Genomic DNA, 19,154 nt, shown 5'->3' on the forward strand with positions numbered 1-19,154 from the left:
ATACATTGCAATGTGAGTGACGGATTTAGGTATTTAAATCATCATTATAAAAGAATTAATTGCTTGAAAAATAAAATTAGATCAGGGTGTAAAGTGGCATTTTGAATTAAGGATTAATAGACTTAGTCGTTAGAAATTGAGATTTAGCTATTCAGACAAAGTTTTCAACTTTTTGTTTCGAAAATCTTCTCGCTTTACAATGTTTTTTGCGCTTTTTGTGAATTCCAAAAAAAAGGGCTTGGCCGCGATAGTCTCGCATACCTCGCATAAATAGCTTTTAAATTTTTGAAATCGATTCAGTCATTTTTGAGAAAACATTGAAAATGCCCTCAAACACTCTTTTCAAGTTACTATTTTATTGAAAAAGCCCTGTTAAAGCAATAAAATAATCATACGTGTGCCTATCCTATATTACTAATACCATAATTGTATAAATTGATAAATTGTAATTAGAAAAAAATAAAAATGTGTTTTACGTCTCCTCAAAACTATATATATTTAATAAGCGACGAATCATAAAGTATAGTTTACAAAATATTGTACAACTCAGAGTAAATAGAATATAATTTGAAACACAAATGTATTTATCTATATATTATAATTAAACACTTGTTTCATAGCAGTTTAATTATCCTTCCATAATAAGCAAAGTTATTAGGAAACATTGTAGTTGTTAAGAAGTAAATTTTCTATTTATATATACTGGTGTATATTATTATGAAGTGTAACAGTCCCGTGCAATAAATAGAAATATATAATGAATGAAATGAATTATTTACTCGCTTTAAATGAGTTCATGTTCAATTCTATTACGTTTGCATATTAAATAATTATTATTAAATTATCTTTCTTAATAGTTGATTACTTGCATAAAGAAAAAAAAAATTGGAGTCATAAACCATGCTCTTTATATCGAAATAATTATACAGAAACTCTCAGCAAGCTTTCCTTTCCTTATTAAGGAACAAAAATGGTCATTAATATCCAACTAGCAAATATTATCAACTTTTTCTTAAAGCTCGTTAATAACTCCATAGTGAATTTCTAGGTTCTAGTGTTAACGATCAAAAACTTCTGTAAATATGATCGCTATCGAGATATTCATAAAACGGCACTTTCCAACTTAACTTTTAGTAACGATTCACAAAACTTTTTATCGATGTTTGAAAAGTTATATTTCCGATTTAGTTAATGCCTCAATATTCTGTTTACGTAGAAAATCAGTATTGGGGGTTGCAGATGTTACGGGTTGTACTTTTCGTATATTGAAAATTGATTGAGGTATATTATAAGAATCGAATTCTAGTTTAAACGATGTATTTATTAAGCAAAATGCATAGTATGAAAATAATCATTATAATTATCAGCAGTTATGTAGGCAAAAAAATGCAAAAATGACGACGGAAAAATGTAGTTTCATTTATATTAAAATTTATTAATTAATGTTTATATCATTCCTCATAATAAATATTAATAACTGACATTGGAACAATAATAAATGGAAGAATATCCATGATTAAGTGTTAGTATACGCTTTTGTAGACCGCAAAATATTCAGAGGCATTCGGATTATTTCCGTTAGGGATGGCAGAGCACCCAACCCTTCTGGATACTCTCGTATCAGGGTAGTAAAACTACAATATTTGACCAGTTAAATGTGATTGATAAACCCTACGAAAACTTAAAAAAAAACAAATATATTCTGAAACGTCAATTTGTTTAGAATATTTTGATGCTTCGACTGTACAAAAAAGTAGTTGCAAGTGGCATATCACCTTAAGGCAAGTAGCATAAACTATCAGAAATGTGGAAATAATATACATCATCAATAAGAATTGAGATTTTGTATTGAAATATCATTTTCTACTGCATTTTGAGCATCGTTTTTGATCAAGAACTATTTTTGCTTTCTTACACTTTCATGCAAAAAATTTCAATTAATTTAATCCAATCTTAGTTTAATACATGTGCTTATGTAAACAAAAAAGTAAAATGTAGTAATAACATTTTTCAATTTTGTAAAATAAACCCATGTTTTTCACCCGATATCTTACCAGAACAACTTACTCTGTGATTGACGAATATACTCGTCATGAGCTCAATTCGGACGACAAAAATCGCCATTGTTCGATATGAGCGATATAGTAAACTGGTTAAAGAACTAATGACATTTGTCGAATAAATTCATTAAGAGATATATAAACAATGTAGCATAGGTTTGAATAGAAACCAAATTAATATCTGTGATAAGACTAAAGGCTTAACCCTGGTCTAATAAAATTATATAAATTTAATATAAAGAATATAATAAAACCTAATCCCTTCATTGTACTATTTCGTACTAAAAAATAACCATTTTAAATTGTATTAAATCCTATTCATAAACAGTCCCACAATCATTAATCCCTCTTTCTAAGAAATTATATTCCTTGAACACGGCCCAACTAAATAACGGGTCAATATCTGATTGGACAAGAATGTAATGGGAAGTCGCTTGCACCCAAAAATGAACTAATCAAAAAATAATATAAAATTACCCTTTTGTTTTTAGTTTTTTTTTATTATATTAGCTCTAGTAGATACGCCACTGGGGGTATCTACTAATTTGTAAATAACAAATTGTAAACAATTTGTCAGCATTCTCAGCTAAATGTAATTATATATATACAGATTGCAGAATAAAATAAAAATTAAAAAAAAAAAAATTACAAAACTTTGTAAATTAGTATCAACTGAAGCTTCAATTAAATAAGATCTGTGATGTCTCAAACCTTATCTAGTTAAGAAATAATATCTCAAACTTTGTATAAGTAACAAGTAATTACTCAACAATCAAATCAGTAATATATCAATTTATCTATCTTTAACATCGTATCATTTTATCTAAATATACAGCATTTTCAACTAAACATAATCTTTTAATGATCCGATGTAGCCACTAACTAATTATATCTGGTCCTTCGGCATTATAGACAAAAAGTGTACTATTTTAACAGAGTTCGGCAGCATCTTGTTGGATCACGAATTCTTTATAATCCAGTAATTTAAGCTTAAATCAGGTAAGAATCTGGATATTCAAGATACCCAGCTATAAGTCTGTAAATACTTGTATATTGACACCTAAATGTTGTCTCAAAACTACATATGGTAAGGTGTACGCAACATATGTAGGTTTTGAGACAACTTTTTGGTGTCAGTATACAAGTATTTACAGACATACAGCAGGGTCAATTAGCATCTCAACTGACTCAAAATTATATCTGCATATTAGAGAAATGGCTAAACAAATGGCACATACGATACGGATTAACGAATCAAAATCTGCGCACATAACATTCACGTTGTGTCAAAAAACTTGTCCTCCTGTATACTTAAACAACATCATGATCCCACAAGTACAAGTAGTAAAATATCTGGGGACTCCATCTAGATACAAGACTCACGTGGAAAGAACATATAAAAACGAAAAAGGAACAAATTCAAATAAAATTAAGGAGATTAACTGGTTACTTAGCAGACAGTCCAAACTATCCGTCGAAAACAAACTACTGCTATACAAGGCCATCATTAAGCCATATGGACCTATGGTCTAGAGCTATGGGGATGCGCCTCCAAATCTAATCTGGAAATTATGCAGAGAACACAAACCAAAATCTTAAGAGCCAACTCACCTGGTATGTCACTAACAAAAACTGTCTATGGCGACCTAAAAATGCTGACTGTGCACGAAACATATAAAGAACTATCATCTAAATACCGTAACAGATTGGAGATGCACCCAAATGAATCGATAAAGGATTTACTGCGGCCCTCAACAAAACTCGAAGAGATTGAAGAGAAAGTGGCCTCTACATAGTAATTAAGTACAATCATTAGTTATATATATAAATATAAGTAACATAATGTAAGATAGATCAGTGGATCCTATCTTATTTTAACACCCACATAGTTAGCAGTTTAGCTTATAGAAAAAGTATTTTTCTGATTGCTAAATAATCTATTACAAAAAAAAAATACAGCAGGGTATCTCAAATTCCGAGGTGAACTTACTACAATGACTGGACTATTATATAATTCACATTATAAACTATTCGAGTCATAAAAATCTGTTCAAGCAGCGAAGTATTAATTTGAACGTCAAACGTCTAAGGGCAAACATAAGTCACAAGAACTGTATCTATGATCAAATTTCATTAGTATGCGTGGACAAGAAACCAGCCGATTTTATAGATCATAAAACTAAAATCGTCTAAATTTTGTCGAGTTGCTAAACTCTGGTCCATATCATGGAACGACCGAAACCGATGTAAATAATTGAAGACTTACGTGTGAGCAGTTCCGGCCTTGCCCCGTGTCCAGCGGAGTCCTTTGTTCGGTGCTGATATGATTATCGTTTTGTGCAGAATGTAGCGTGGACACAGAATTCAGTCGATCTGTACCATGCTGCGTCGCCAATTTTACGGCGTTCTGGAAAAATGCATTCAATAGATATAAGATTATATTGTTAGATTGAGTTCGAAGTGATGTAAAACATTTTTATAGAGATAAAATTATACAGTGATAATAGTTAATAGTAAATGTTTAATCATTGATATAAATATAGTCAAAATTATGTTCTAAATAATTGCTTGAATAAATTTGAAGTGATTGTAAGTATTTTTAGTCAAATGAAATTATACAGAGTTAATAGTAAATTAATCATTGATATAGATAGTTGTATATAAATAAAAAAATATTATATTCAGTTCTGTAATTAAGTATAAAGTGATGTATATAAATAAACTAGCAAACCCGACGAACTCCGTTTCGCCACCAGATGGTTTCGTGAGAAAGATGAAGAAATTTTTTGTTTGTTTTATATTTGAAAAAAAATTTTGATTTTATTATACAACTGTAATGAATTTATTTCGATTACAAAAATGAAGTGTTTTTTGGTTGAACTTCTCTACGTAAATGAAAGTGAATCCGCAAATTATCCGTTTCATTGAAGTGCTCTTTGGTAAACCACATTTTTTGTTTTTTGGTGTGACGTTAACACAAACAAAGCGGATGGTTTTCCAACTCGTGAACAGGCAACGTATAACTACCCAAGTGAAAAACAATGATTTTCTAAATAATCTATTTGAAATTTATCCCGCAAACACTAAGCGATTGGCCTTGCGACTTGTTATTGCGAACGCAAGGCGAACTGGAAATTGTAATCGTTTGAAGTCAAACGGAAGACCAGTCAAAATCATTGGTATGTCACCAAATCGCCAGCAATTTTCGATTGAATGGTAAAATTCAGGGCGTGTGCATCATTATTCTTTGCGGCAGAATTGCTCGTTGACTTAAACCAAGCATAATTCTGATAATTCTCACTAATATCATTACTCGAATATTTAATTACGGTGCATGAAGTTACAGCAATTTGAATTAGGGCACGATGCCATGCATCACTAATTTTCTTAGCTATGAACCTTGCGGAGCCCGAGACCTTTCCAACGAATGCAAAATTGTCGAAATCGGTTCGTGCGTTCTGGAGTTATTTCGTCAGAAAGGAAAACCCGACTTATTTTTATATATATAGAAGATATAGTTGTATATAAATAAATTGTTATATTTAGTTGTGTGATTAAGTTAAAGGTGATATGAAATATTTTTATCTAAATGAAATTATTTATACAGTGTTATTGGTAAATGTTTAATCATTGATATAAAATTATAGATAGCGAGTCAAATAAAATTACATTACATTCAATTGTTAGATTAAGTTTAACACGTTGACTGCCCATAACGATATAACTACATGGATTGCGATATATTCTAGGAAGCTAAATACGTGTTATTTTGTAGAAATAATGTATTAATTTATTGATTGTGGTCAAGATTAGAAGAGATACTTTTATTATCAACCCTAGTTCGTTTGGGATAGGGATTAAGAATGTTTGTGTATATAAATACCTTGGTAATAGGTATTTAATTGAATTATTTACTCGCTTTAAATGAGTTCATGCTCAATTCTAATACGTTTGCATATTAAATAATTATTATTAAATTATCTTTCTTGATAATCGATTACTTGCATAAAGAAAGAAAAATTGGAGTCATAAATCATGCTCTTTATATAGAAATAATTATACAGAAACTCTCAGCAAGCTTTTCCTTTCCTTATTAAGGAACAAAAATGGCCATTAATATCCAACTAGTAAATATTATCAACTTTTTCTTAAAGCTCGTTAATAACACCATAGTGTATTTCCAGGTTCTAGAGTCAAATGAAATTATATTACATTCAATTGTTAGATTAAGTTTAACATGTTGACTGCCAGTAACGATATAACTACGTACATTGCGATATTTTCTAAGAAGCCAAATACGAGTTATTTTGTAGAAATAATATATTAATTTATTGATTGTGGTCAAGATTTGAACACACCTTTAAGATCAACCTTAGTTCTTTTGGGTTAGGGGTTAATAATGTTTGTGCATATAAATACCTGTGTAATAGTGTAATAGTTTATATATATATGATATGATATTATATATATATATATATAAGTTTTGAGAGTCTAGCAATATGAATGGAAGAAAGAGCTTGTGGTTCCAAGATCCAAAAGTTCCAAAATCGCAAGAAAATATTCTAAATTGTTTTTATTCATTTCTTAATGATGATGGGATAATTCTTACTTACAGTCCATAGATAATCTATAAATAATACACAGTCCATAAATAATCTAAATAACAAAGTGATCTTCACTAGATTTTTTTAAAGAAATTTTGTTCTTGTGCTATGCACTAGAAATAGAGTTTTTATTGATATACGAGTAAATAATCTAATCTTAGATAGATTAGATTCGAATTGTTATTTTTAATTTTGTGTAATTATATTTAAGTTTTGTGAAATATTATTATAAGTAAATGTTTAATATTTGATATAAAGAGAGTATAAATTGAAACAGTTTTAGAACAGAGAAGTTCATCGTCTAAGAGGATGTAAAAGTTAGGTGGAAAATGTTCATACACATTTTATACAAATAATTAAGCCAAAAATTCATAAAAAAATCACTCAATGAGTCCAAAATCGGAACTTATGGTATACTATTCAACCAAATTTTTACTGTTATATTGACATCGCTTACTTAGAGCTTTTAACAAGAGCTTTTTTCACTTTTTTTAGTCTGCATCCTATTATTTTTTAAGTTAATAGGAATAGGTGAGATAAGTTAGTAAATTACTATTATAATATTTCATTTTTTTTTAAATATTTTTTATGAATTTATTTTTATTCAGATTGGGGTGCAGATATTATAGAGAGAAAGAATTCAAATACGGGATATTGTTTCGATCTTTTTGGCTGTACATTCTATCAATTTTACATATTTTTATTATTTAAATTTTTACTCCATATTACGAATTTACTTCTATTTAATATAATCATTCAATTTTCATTATTACAATTCAGTTATGATATTTTCTTTGCACAGTGTTCGAAAAAATCATAAGTGCCTTTGGCTTGCTAGTCATGCCCGCCCCAAGTTATAATAAGTAGAGTTAAAATTAAGGTATTTATATCAAAGAATTGTAGTAAACATTATGGAATATATAGAAATTAGTTTATTTACATAATACTTCTTGAACAAGATAATGTTTACTGTTTTTTGATTATCAATAAAAATTATGTGCTACATTCAAGAAACTTTGAAATCAGTTCAACGGGGTACAGCTCTACTATTTTAAGAAACAATGATCTATATTGTAGAAAATTAATTAAACGAGTGTCACGCACAAAACACTATTTAATAATAATAACGTCAAATCAGTTTATGGCAGAACATAACAAAATATAACAGAATTACTATTAGACTATTACGTACATCAAACAACAACTAACTACTAAATAATTTACCATTAACTTTAATTAGTATTAAATTAATTAATGTGCCTCGTTAAACAAAGCGTATATACCTACTATCAGCATTTTCGAACCAATAAATCCCGTATAATTATTTGTCAATAGATGAAATCACGATTCGAAAGATTAAAAGATTAAAATTCATTATACGTGAATAACGCATGTCATGTTCAATAATATAACCCACAGTTGTCATTAAATCTATTTTATGAAAACACAAAGCTTTATGAGCCAAACATCAAAAAAGCACAAATACCGACAGAATCATTCGTTTTACGTAATTTATAAATGTAATTGAATGCCTAATACAATTAAAACAAGGAATGTAATAATTGATTTAATTACCAGTAGGGGAGACTGGGTACGGTGGTGCCAGGCTACGGTAGTGGCAGCCAAACTATACTGATTTTGAGATAGGGTCCAAAGGGAAAAAGATGAAGTACGTATGTTTGTTCGAACAAGTTTCCGTTATTGAATTGAATTAACATTAACATGATCTGCAGACCCAACTGCTTTTAAAGAGGCAAAATTAAGTTCTCTTGTCCGATTTTTTAAAATAATAACTATTTCTTGTATACGTGTTTGTCCTTTTTGGGAGAAATTTAAACAGATAAAGAAAAAAAAATGTAAGACAAAATACAAAAGAGAAAAGAAAATAAAAATTCAATACTAGTGGGGCGCATGGCATCGTGCCTTAAGGCATATTGCTGGAACTTCCCGTACTAAAAATTATTTTTTTTTAAAAAGATTAACATTTTTGAAAAAAAATTACTCTGAAAAATTAGATTTTTGAGAAACTATAAATTTTTGACAAAAATTAACTTTTTTTTGGAAAAAAGACTTTTTGAAGAAAAGTGTATTTTGAAATATTTTAGAAATTCTGAACTTTTTTTCAAAGCAATCGTACTGCTTTAACTGAACAGACACAAAATATCGAAGCGCGTAAGCGCCGCGCCGCCGTCTAATGGATAAGCATTGGTACGGAACCCATAGGAATGCAAACAAAATTTATACTTATTGTTAAAATCTCTATAAAATATCTGATAATTTGATGTGCATATGTCTAATGATCATTTTTGACCGCCAGATGGCATTTTTTTTACTTTTTTTTACTAGATCTCCGAAACCGCTAGACCTGCCTTCATGAAAATTTGATCAGTTCTTCATCTTGTTAATACAAGTAAAATGTTTTTTGAATTATTCAAATCGGACGCTCCGTTCTCTTAAAAACTGAGTTACTGTTTTTGGCACTTTTTGCCCCATATCTTCGGAACGGTTAGACCTGCCTTCGCCAAAAACTAATCAGCACGTCTCCTTATCAATACGAATCGAATGTTTTTTGAATTATTCAAATCGCTTCATCCGTGTTCCCGAAATTGTCGACGAAAATTTGTATCCGAACACACATACACACACACACATATACATCATTTTTTTCTAAGGTATGCCAAAATATTCAGAAACCTCTGAAACGTAAAGATATATGAAAATTTTCATTTTCAATTTTTTTGCGATTACTATAATTTACCGGAAGTTAACAAGAAAACAAAAGATTGCAAAGATTTCTTGTTTACAAAATTTTGTTTTTATAGCTATTGTTTTCAACTTTCTCTTAAAATATTGTAATTGCCCAAAAATCGAATTTGAATATTTTTGCATATTTGAAGGTTTCTGAACATTTCAGCATACCTTAGAAAAAAAAAGATGTGTGTATGTGTGTATCCGCAATTTTTTGTCCACATTAGTGGAAGATGTACTAATTAGTTTCGGGTAAAGGCACGTCCAGCCATTTCGGAGACACGGAGCTAAATGTGCAAAATTTGCAGTTTTTGAGAGAAATAAGCATCCGATTTGAATGATTCAGATGATTGTGTTGACGAAACAATTGCTTTTGGATTTTTTTTATTTCTAAATTTAATTTTTTTTTCATTTTTTTTAATATCAAAAATAATTCGCATTTTAATTTTAATTCTGGCTAAAACCAACTTATATGCTTTAAATAATTTTAACTTTGCAATTCAGATTATATAATTCTTATAAATATTAAACAAAGTTCTTCATTTTAAATTCGAATGATTAAATTTTGTTTATTTACATTTCTGTAATACATATATAAACGTCGTCGTCCAATTCATAAGCTCTTATATTCTGTCTATAAAATAAGAATAATGAAACACTATTCATAATAACCTATTTGAAAATATATAATATTCCTCGAATATTTCGCAACAGTACGGGAAGTTCCAGCAATTTGCCTTAAGCAACGATGCCATACACCACTAGTTTAACCTATTTTTATGCCTGTCACAACCCTCCCTTGGATGTGGACGGTTGTGACTCGCCCTTTTCTTGTATGATTTGATTTAATGACTAATCCATCGTATTTAAAGACAATTATATCAGTATTTCCTCATAAACAAATGCTTAAATTACTTTAAATTAATTTACTTTTCCCCAAGCCAAGTGGTAAATTAACAAAATCATTGCTGATAAAAAAAGTGGCACAACCGTACCCAGTCTCCCCTACGTAATGATTAACCAGCACTATAAAATGACAGCTTCAGAAATTTTATTCATCGATAATCAATTGCCGTTATGTATTCGATATGCTTAGTATAATAATAATAGCCATATGTTATGAAAACATAATAGAGCCGCGTATAAATATTTATTATACAGTAACGTAATAAATCAAGAGTCGTAAATACATTGAAATAGTACGATTGATTTTTGACGATGTGTAGTGGTTTTCGCAAATTTATGACCGGGAATAAAATCTCGCACATTTACTAACAATATCGGCACGGTGTATTATATACATAATTGTTTGTATAAACGAGAAACGCGATCCGTGGCGCACAATCGCTAAACACACAGTAAATTGTAAAGCAGTCCGCGACAGAAAGGGTTTAAATGAAAATTTATGATGCAAACAATAATACTATTTTGCTGTACAAGGAACACGCTATCAAACTAGCTTCATTATAACAAAGAATGAATTTACGAGCTATGTATTGGGCAATTAAACTTCTATCAGTAGCTATTATCTAATGCAAACCTAACAACTACAGCAAGATTTCTCAATCTGTAATAACCTTTGTTTTTGAACATATATCAGGCGTGCTCGCCATACCAAACTATTTCGCGAGTACATTGGCCAAGGGTCTAAATGTTGTTATTTGTATGATCCTTACATTTTTGGTAAAAGTTTTCAGTGAGCTTCTTAATTTGTTCAAGTATCGTCAGTACGTCGGCCTGTTCATGTACGAGTATATATTTTGTAGAGTAATACTGTCCCGTCAGTGGGTCCCTTGATTTGTTGAGTGCTAGACGTAAAGCTTTGTTTTGTGCTGTCTGTAGTCTCCGTCGGTTGTGTATGAAGTTCTACATAAACCACGCGTGACACACGATTTGGTAGAAGGAAAAAAAAATTAAATGGCAATAATAATTAAAATAGCCATAGCAGTCATATATGTATGACGTAACAAATAGTGTTGTTCCAGAAATTTTGACAATTTTTTAAATATTTTACGTTACGGTGATATATTTCAGACTAAATTATCCATAGTCAATAAAGTTACCATATAGTCGATGTGATTTTTTTCTGGTATTATCGTGACTAATAACGTGACATTAAAGTCTTGATTAACAAAAATAAATTGTAACAAAAAAAAAAAAAAATAACGTGTTAATAAAAGCAATAAAATAAAAGTGCAAAGATTAATTATAAAATGTATGATGACTAATGTACGTGTATACAAAGTCAACAAATAAACAATAAAAAAAGAAAGCTCTATAAGCTGTTATATGTCTTTTACATGGATTTAAGAGATATAACTATATTTGATATATTTTTATCATTAGGTTTTCTTTAATAGTGATGATATATATACTTTTAATCTTATTTAGGACGTTTTTTGAAATTTGCAAACAGATTTAATTTAATTTGTATCAGTTTCATTTTTAATTAGGTCTCTATATTTGTAAAATCTCATTGGTGAGATTTTGTCATTACAATTTTAAGCAATGTAATATAAGCCCCCCCCAATCGAATAAAAATAAAATAGTTGCGCAGCCCTTAATTTTTTTTAACAATTTAATTTCCAAAATTCGAATTGATATGATAATATTCATATATTATGTAAAAATTTATTCATTATTTTTTATTTTATTTTTAGTTTATTTTCAAAAATAGTATTTTGCAAACAGCTGTGCCCCCCCCCCTTTGCCCCAAGATTGGAAACCACGGGGTTCATTTGAAAGTTATAATATATATGTGTAAGTGTTCTTTTTTCTATTCTATGTATTATAGTTGATTGTTGCTAAATATTTAAAAAAAATATGGCTGCAAGGTTTAATTAATAACAAGTATAATGAAAGCAATAATGATGGAATAATAAAAAATATAAATAACGACATGTTTCATGATAAATATAGTTAATTTATATTACAGTAATTGCATTTTACAATTGCAATTATTAAAACTCCGTAATTATATGAAAATTGGCCTATTAATTCAATAAATTCTAGTTTCACCATGATTAAGGGATTCTATTCATGTGTTAGAGTTGCTAATTTTTAATAAATTATTGTTTAATATTTCTAATAAATGCAAGTTAGTTTTCCACAACTCAAGTATAAAAGTATATGAATTTTTTGTAACAAAGTTTTATTTTTTTACTTATGACGCACTTAAATTCACATGCTTTAAAGCTTTTTTCTTCCATGAGCAAAAATGAACATATTAATAAATATTCGATTGTTTAGCTCATATTATTACAACTGAATTTTAAAGTTCAATAAAAGATTAATAGAGTAGTGAATTGTATAATTAATACTGAAAAATATTCTAGTTCGTGACGAAAATACAACTGAAATGATTATCTTGTTTGAATTATATAAACGCCATGCCGTATAAATATGCTATCATAATTATCATCATTTAGCGACTCAATGAAACTGTTCGAAGAAATCTATTTATATTCGTAATGTAGAGCAATGAATATGTGAAATATATACAAATGCTAATTATTCTTTATGAATACCACAATGATTTAAATTATGGTAGTAATTTATACTGAAGGCTGCACGGAAATTAATATTGAAATTTGATATTGTAATTAAGAAACCTTTAATCCTATTAAACCGATTTGTATGTTTTTTACGTCTCTACATGTGCATTATACAATACGTAATTGATTACATTTTGTGTTCATATTCAACAACATAATTATAAAGCAATATATCTATCAACGAAATCAATTTATCAATTTATTCCTGAGTTATATATTATCCGTTACGTAACAAATAGTGAGCAGAATGTATAAAACGTACATTGCAATTTGTTCGAAACATCGCGTTTAGTGCTGCCATTAATAGCCTCAACGAAAGATAAAATATTTTACTTGGTGAAAGTAAAAGCTGACTGCATGCGAAAGCATGGTAGTTTGTTGGCTTGGCTAATAAGCATAGCTCATGTTCAATGTAATATTGCAGCAAACATTACACCGCGAAATACAACCAGAACCAGTGTATTGAAGGTGTTCTAGGTAATGGAAAAATTCTTCACACGCTAATGACTATATTAAACCAGAAATTCAGATGCTTCATTCAATACCACTCGAAGCTTTTTATAATACTAAGAGAGTATTTTCTGCAAGAGTGTCGCTGCTATACGGAACAGCATGTCCCTTAGGAGACCTACTAAACAAACCAGGCACAGCGATATCTATCGTTACCAATCAGATTGTGTTGAAAAATTAAAATTACGCTTCTAATAAACTAAAAATTATAATAAATATTAGAATTAACAATAGTGATAAATCTTGATGCAAAAACCGTCCATGGATGACATCCGTACATGAAGCACGTCAGTTACGCTGATGTCGTCCATGGACGACACTTGTTTACACAAGTAGCCGAGTAGATGTCTTCTTCTGTCTAGATGTCTGTCGGTTAAGGTACGGATAAGAAAGATATGTAAATTATAATTTGGCCCAACCTTTGAAAATCAAAAATCCTGTTATAATTTTACAATCATATGTAAAGAACGCCAGAACAGAAGTTATTGCAAATATCTTGTTATTTTTATGTTTTTATTTTTTACTAGAATTTTTTAACTTCCCATAGGGCAAGTTATAGTACTGGGCCAAAAATCGTAAAAGACTTTTTTTGCATATTTTCACGTTTCAGCGGTTTCTGAAAATTTTGGCATACCTCATTATCAGAAAAAATGGATGTGTGTATGTGTGTAGACAATTTTTCATCGACGATTTCGGGCGTACGGATGAACAGATTTGAATGGTTCAAAAAACATTCGATTTCTATTAATGAGGAGACGTGCTGATTAGTTTTTGACGAAGAACAGGTTCAGCGACTTCGGAGATATAGAGCAAAAAGTCCTAAAATGTCATTTTCTAAGAGAACGAATCAACAATTTGATTAATCCAAAAAACATTTAACCCGTAATATTGGGGAGAAGTGTTGATTAGATTTTGGCAAAGGCAGGTCCACTCGTTTCGGAGATATAGAGCTAAAGATGCAAAAAATTGCAGTTTTTGAGTGAAGCATCCGATTTAAAAAAGTTTCTGCTTTTCTTAACGAAACGGTTGCTTTTGGGGATTTTCATGTTTTTTAGTTTTCAAAAGCATTTTTTTAAATATCAATATATTAATTCTAATTCTAGCTGAAGTTCTAAACATCACTTACATACTTCAAATAAATAATTTTAACTTTGCAATTCAGGTTATATGATACTTAGAAATATTAGACAATGTTCTTCATTTTAAATCCGATTGATTAAGCTTTGTTTATTTAATTTTTATAAAATAAGAATAATAAAATTTACTTTATTCATAATAATCTGTTTGAAAACTTTTAATATTCCTCGAATAATTCATTAAGGTACGGGAAGTTCTAGCAATTTGCCTTAAGGCATGATGTCATACACCACTAGTTTTATTATGAAACTATCAAGTATTTTACCATTATACAATTCCCATTAAATGCGCAATTTTTTATGGAAATTGCTTAACAAAGTCTCAATTCTTGTAAATTGGGGGCAAATGTATCATTATTTTTAACTGTCGTCCCGCAAATGTTTTTTACGATTACGGTTCCAAAGTTTAAAGGAACAAAAATGTATCAAATATAAAATATTTATAAATGTATGAAGTTTGAAAATAACATAAAAATGTTGTATTCAATGTGCTATCTCTATTTCATTGATTTTCATACAATTATATATCTTGTATATAATGAATGATAATTGAACACAATAATGAATAAATAAGCAGCCAATACATGAGACTACTTCTACATTCCTCATAAACCCTTTGAATGTTTGTAAATAATTGATTAGATTTATGATTGGATTACAGAAAGTGTAAGAAATCAACCAGCTGATTTTGTTCTCTAATTTTATATTTGCTATTAAAATGTAATTGAATCCTGCATGTTCATTAATTTAAATTACATACGCAACATGGCTGTAATTAGTTGTCGATAAAGTCGACAATTTTATCCGCGTTGGCTTCAAAGCTTTTTATTCAATAAAAGGTGCAATGAAATGCATTCAGAGGAAAATAAATAATCATTCATTTAAAAAAGTAATATCATAATTTTTCAGAATATTATATCTAGAATGTAATTCCAGAGTTATGAATTTGTCGATATCAGTTTTCGAGTATAAGACGTCAAATCTAAGTTCTTTTGTTTTTAGATATGGTAAACCCTTGGAAAATCATAATCTTGGAACTAAAAATTGTGGTTGAATATATGCTGTTTACAAAAGAAATTTCTCTGTTCACCAGATACGCAAACTTATCGAGCAAACAAAATTGTAATGCATTTTAAACAAAATTTCATTAATTTTGCGGAAGGAGAAAGCTCTATTCTGTTTATCAAGCTTTTAGAATATTATAAGTATTTCGAAGTATATAATTGCACTATAATACTGCAACAATATTGCGATACGCTTTAATTAATATATTGTAACAAAAAGAGTAAAATTTTAACATTATCAATTATATAAGAAAAACAGTTAAAAAATGATTAAGTACTGGAAATCAAAACTTGACTTACAAAAAATTTACATGCTCAAAGCTATTAATAATCAAATATAAGTATACGACATAAAACTTTGGGAATTTAAAATTCAAATTTAAGTATACGACATAAAACTTTGGGAATCAGCTTTCAAGTCAAACATGTTTAAAATCTAAAGATGGTAAAATAATTTATTAAAATAAATGCCCCAAAGTATATTCCAAATTGGTTAATACAAAGACGTCGACATGAAAAAAGTAAGAGATGAAATACGAACACATTCAGAAAATTACAAAAGCTGCCTCGAGGATCACCCAAACTCACTTGCCAGAAAACTTGGCAACAATACTATAAGGGCAACATTGTATAATAAATTGATATAGCATTAATATCAGTCAATGGTCAGAAGATTTTGTATTTTTGAAGTCACTTTTTTAATACTACAGTTTTACTTGTCCATTTTGGGAAAAATACTGGAAACAAAAAAAATCTTGAAACACTAATTTCTTGAGGAAAATTTTACATTATTAAGATAAGTTTTATTTACAGCAAATTAGACTGGCAGTTTTATGCATTGTGAATACATTTCCAACATATGATAAAATTTTACTAATTTAAATACCCTAAAGTGATAAAAATTAGTAACTTCGCGAAAATGAAATTTATGCAATTTAATAATAAAATTAGCGGTAGATGGCATTTTGCCTTAAGGCAAATTACTAGACTTAATCAATTAGAAATCAATATATTAACTTATGAGTGATTTATAAATATACCGAGTCGCTGCAGAGCACCATAATGTAAGAAACCATTGCAGGTTATTCAATTTTGTGCAATTTTTTTTTATTACACTATATTGAAAAACAAACACGTGTCTAATACATATACGAAAGCGTTGAATAATCCACGTTCCATAGAACCACTTTTCGTAGTACTATAATATTTTAGTATGTTCATTAAGACTAGATACTCTATCGCCATACAAAGACTTATTAAAATTTATGTAAAAGTTTTTTTTTAACACATATACATGCACACACACCTTTTCTAAATTTGGTCTCATTCAATTCAGATGACCAAATGTCGAGAAAACATATAATTAGCAAATCGAATTATATGGCGAAAATATAGTAATCGCAAAAAAATCGTAAAGAAATTTTTTATATATCTTAACGTTTTAAAGGTTTCTGAATATTTTGGGATGCCTTAGAAAAAATCGATGTATGTATGTATGTGTGTGCGGATACAAGTTTTCGTCGACGATTTCGGGAACACCGATCAACCGATTTGAATAAATGAAAAAAAAAAAACATTTATATTGATAAGGAGACGTGCTGATTAGTTTTTGGCGAAGGCAGGTCTAGCCGTTCCGAAGATACGGGGCAAAAAGTGCCAAAAACGGTAACTCAGTTTTTAAGAGAACGGAGCGTCCGATTTGAATAATTCTAAAAACATTTTACTTGTATTAACGAGATGAAGAACTGATAAAATTTTCATGAAGGCAGGTCTAGCGGTTTCGGTGATCTAGTAAAAAAAGTAAAAAAAATGCTATCTAGCGGTCAATTTTATAGAGTTATTTTATAGAGATTTTAATAATAATATAAATTTTGTTTACTTTCCTATGGGTTCCGTACCGATGTTCATCCGTTAGACGGCGGCGCTTACCCGCTTCGATTTTTCGTCTCTATGCAGTTCACCATGATTGCTTTGAAAAAAAAAGTTCTGAATTTCCAAAATATTTCAAAATACATTTTTCTTTAAAAAGTCTTTTTTCAAAAAAAAGTAAATTTTTCTCAAAAATTTATAGTTTCTCAAAAATCTAATTTTTCAGAGTAAATTTTTTTCAAAAATGTTAATCTTTTAAAAAAACAATGATTTTTGGTACGGGAAGTTCCAGCAAGTTGCCTTAAAGCACGATGGCATGCACCCCACTAGTTTTTAATTAATTTAACTTTATAATATTTCAAATGATAAATAATGAAAATCTTAAACAAGTTTCTAAAGTATTAATTTCACAATATCTAGAGATTATATTTAGATTTTCTATAAAATATGGAATATTTAATGCTCGATACGCAGCGAAAACACTGAACTGATTATCTTCCTAATTGCATTCGGATCGTAAAGTTCAAACTCCATTTGAAGTGATTTTGTTATCTTAATTACCTACATAATATTTTAATAGATACGTTATCTCGTTGAACAAGAATATTAAATATATAATAAGCGCATTCAACTATACCTCTAATCACAATATGCTATCAATAGAATTGATTTATTAATTCATATGTATATATACACATATCAAATGTACATATGTACATGGATATATTTGAAATATCTCTATTATTTATCAGGCACTGACCTGCGACAAACGCGTTGAAGCTTTGTGTAATATATGTGAATGACAAGATAATTAACACCCACTCGATTCCAAACTAAACACCCGAGCAAAAGTTTTACGTGCTTGCCAAGATGTATTTAGATGTTTATAAATCTTTAGAAGAATGGAAACCGTTTTTCTTTATAGAATTATTTCACTCAACACACGAGCATATATCATTAATCAAACGATGTTCACAAAATGATTCATTCAAAAACGTAAATAATTCGCTTAAACATTTCTGCGAGATATATTAATTATTGCGGATTCAAGAAGTTCAAGCTTTATTTAATTACTTAAGTGTTATTAATAGCAGAAATCTAGAATCAAGGTTATAATTAAATTTCTTGATAGTCAAGTTTTGTAAAAAAGACAATTTTATATTACACAATTAGAAATATGAATGGAGTATCGTACAACAAAGAAAGTTTGCCTCTTCCTTTCACTTTGGCGACGGTGATAAAAACAACAATAGCATCACAAAAGGCAAAGAAATAAATGAATTTAAACATAAGAGCAAAGTTTAATATACATATAATACATATATGCCAGAGTACGTTAGTGACAGTCGTCATAACAGCTAAATTATATTGATTTTGAGATAGGGTAGATTAAGTATGAATGTTCGAACAAGTTTCCCCATTATTGCTCTGATCTATCAATTTTTATCTAATACAGTGTATATAGTAGGCTTGCACCGAATATTCAGCTTATTCGGCATCATTTTTAATATTCGGCCGAATACCAAATATGTTGTTGTGCCCGCTGCACAACACTATATTTCTATATCAACTACTCTATCAGTATAAACACCACTAGCTAGTAATGGCG

General features: G+C 29.2%; 1 protein-coding gene across 1 annotated transcript in view; it reads right to left on the reverse strand.

The window, feature by feature from the left end:
- Positions 1–19,154, reverse strand: part of LOC113386326 (autism susceptibility gene 2 protein homolog) — a 152,505-nt gene that overhangs the window by 112,072 nt on the left and 21,279 nt on the right. The window contains exon 2 of the mRNA XM_026624115.1: positions 4,327–4,467. Within this exon, the coding sequence (XP_026479900.1) occupies positions 4,327–4,467 (141 nt within the window). The remainder of the gene's footprint in view (positions 1–4,326; positions 4,468–19,154) is intronic.

Source organism: Ctenocephalides felis, unplaced genomic scaffold (genome assembly GCF_003426905.1).
Source record: "Ctenocephalides felis isolate EL2017-DRISC unplaced genomic scaffold, ASM342690v1 CF-g0.4_SCAFFOLD_00845, whole genome shotgun sequence".
Lineage (NCBI taxonomy): Eukaryota > Metazoa > Arthropoda > Insecta > Siphonaptera > Pulicidae > Ctenocephalides > Ctenocephalides felis.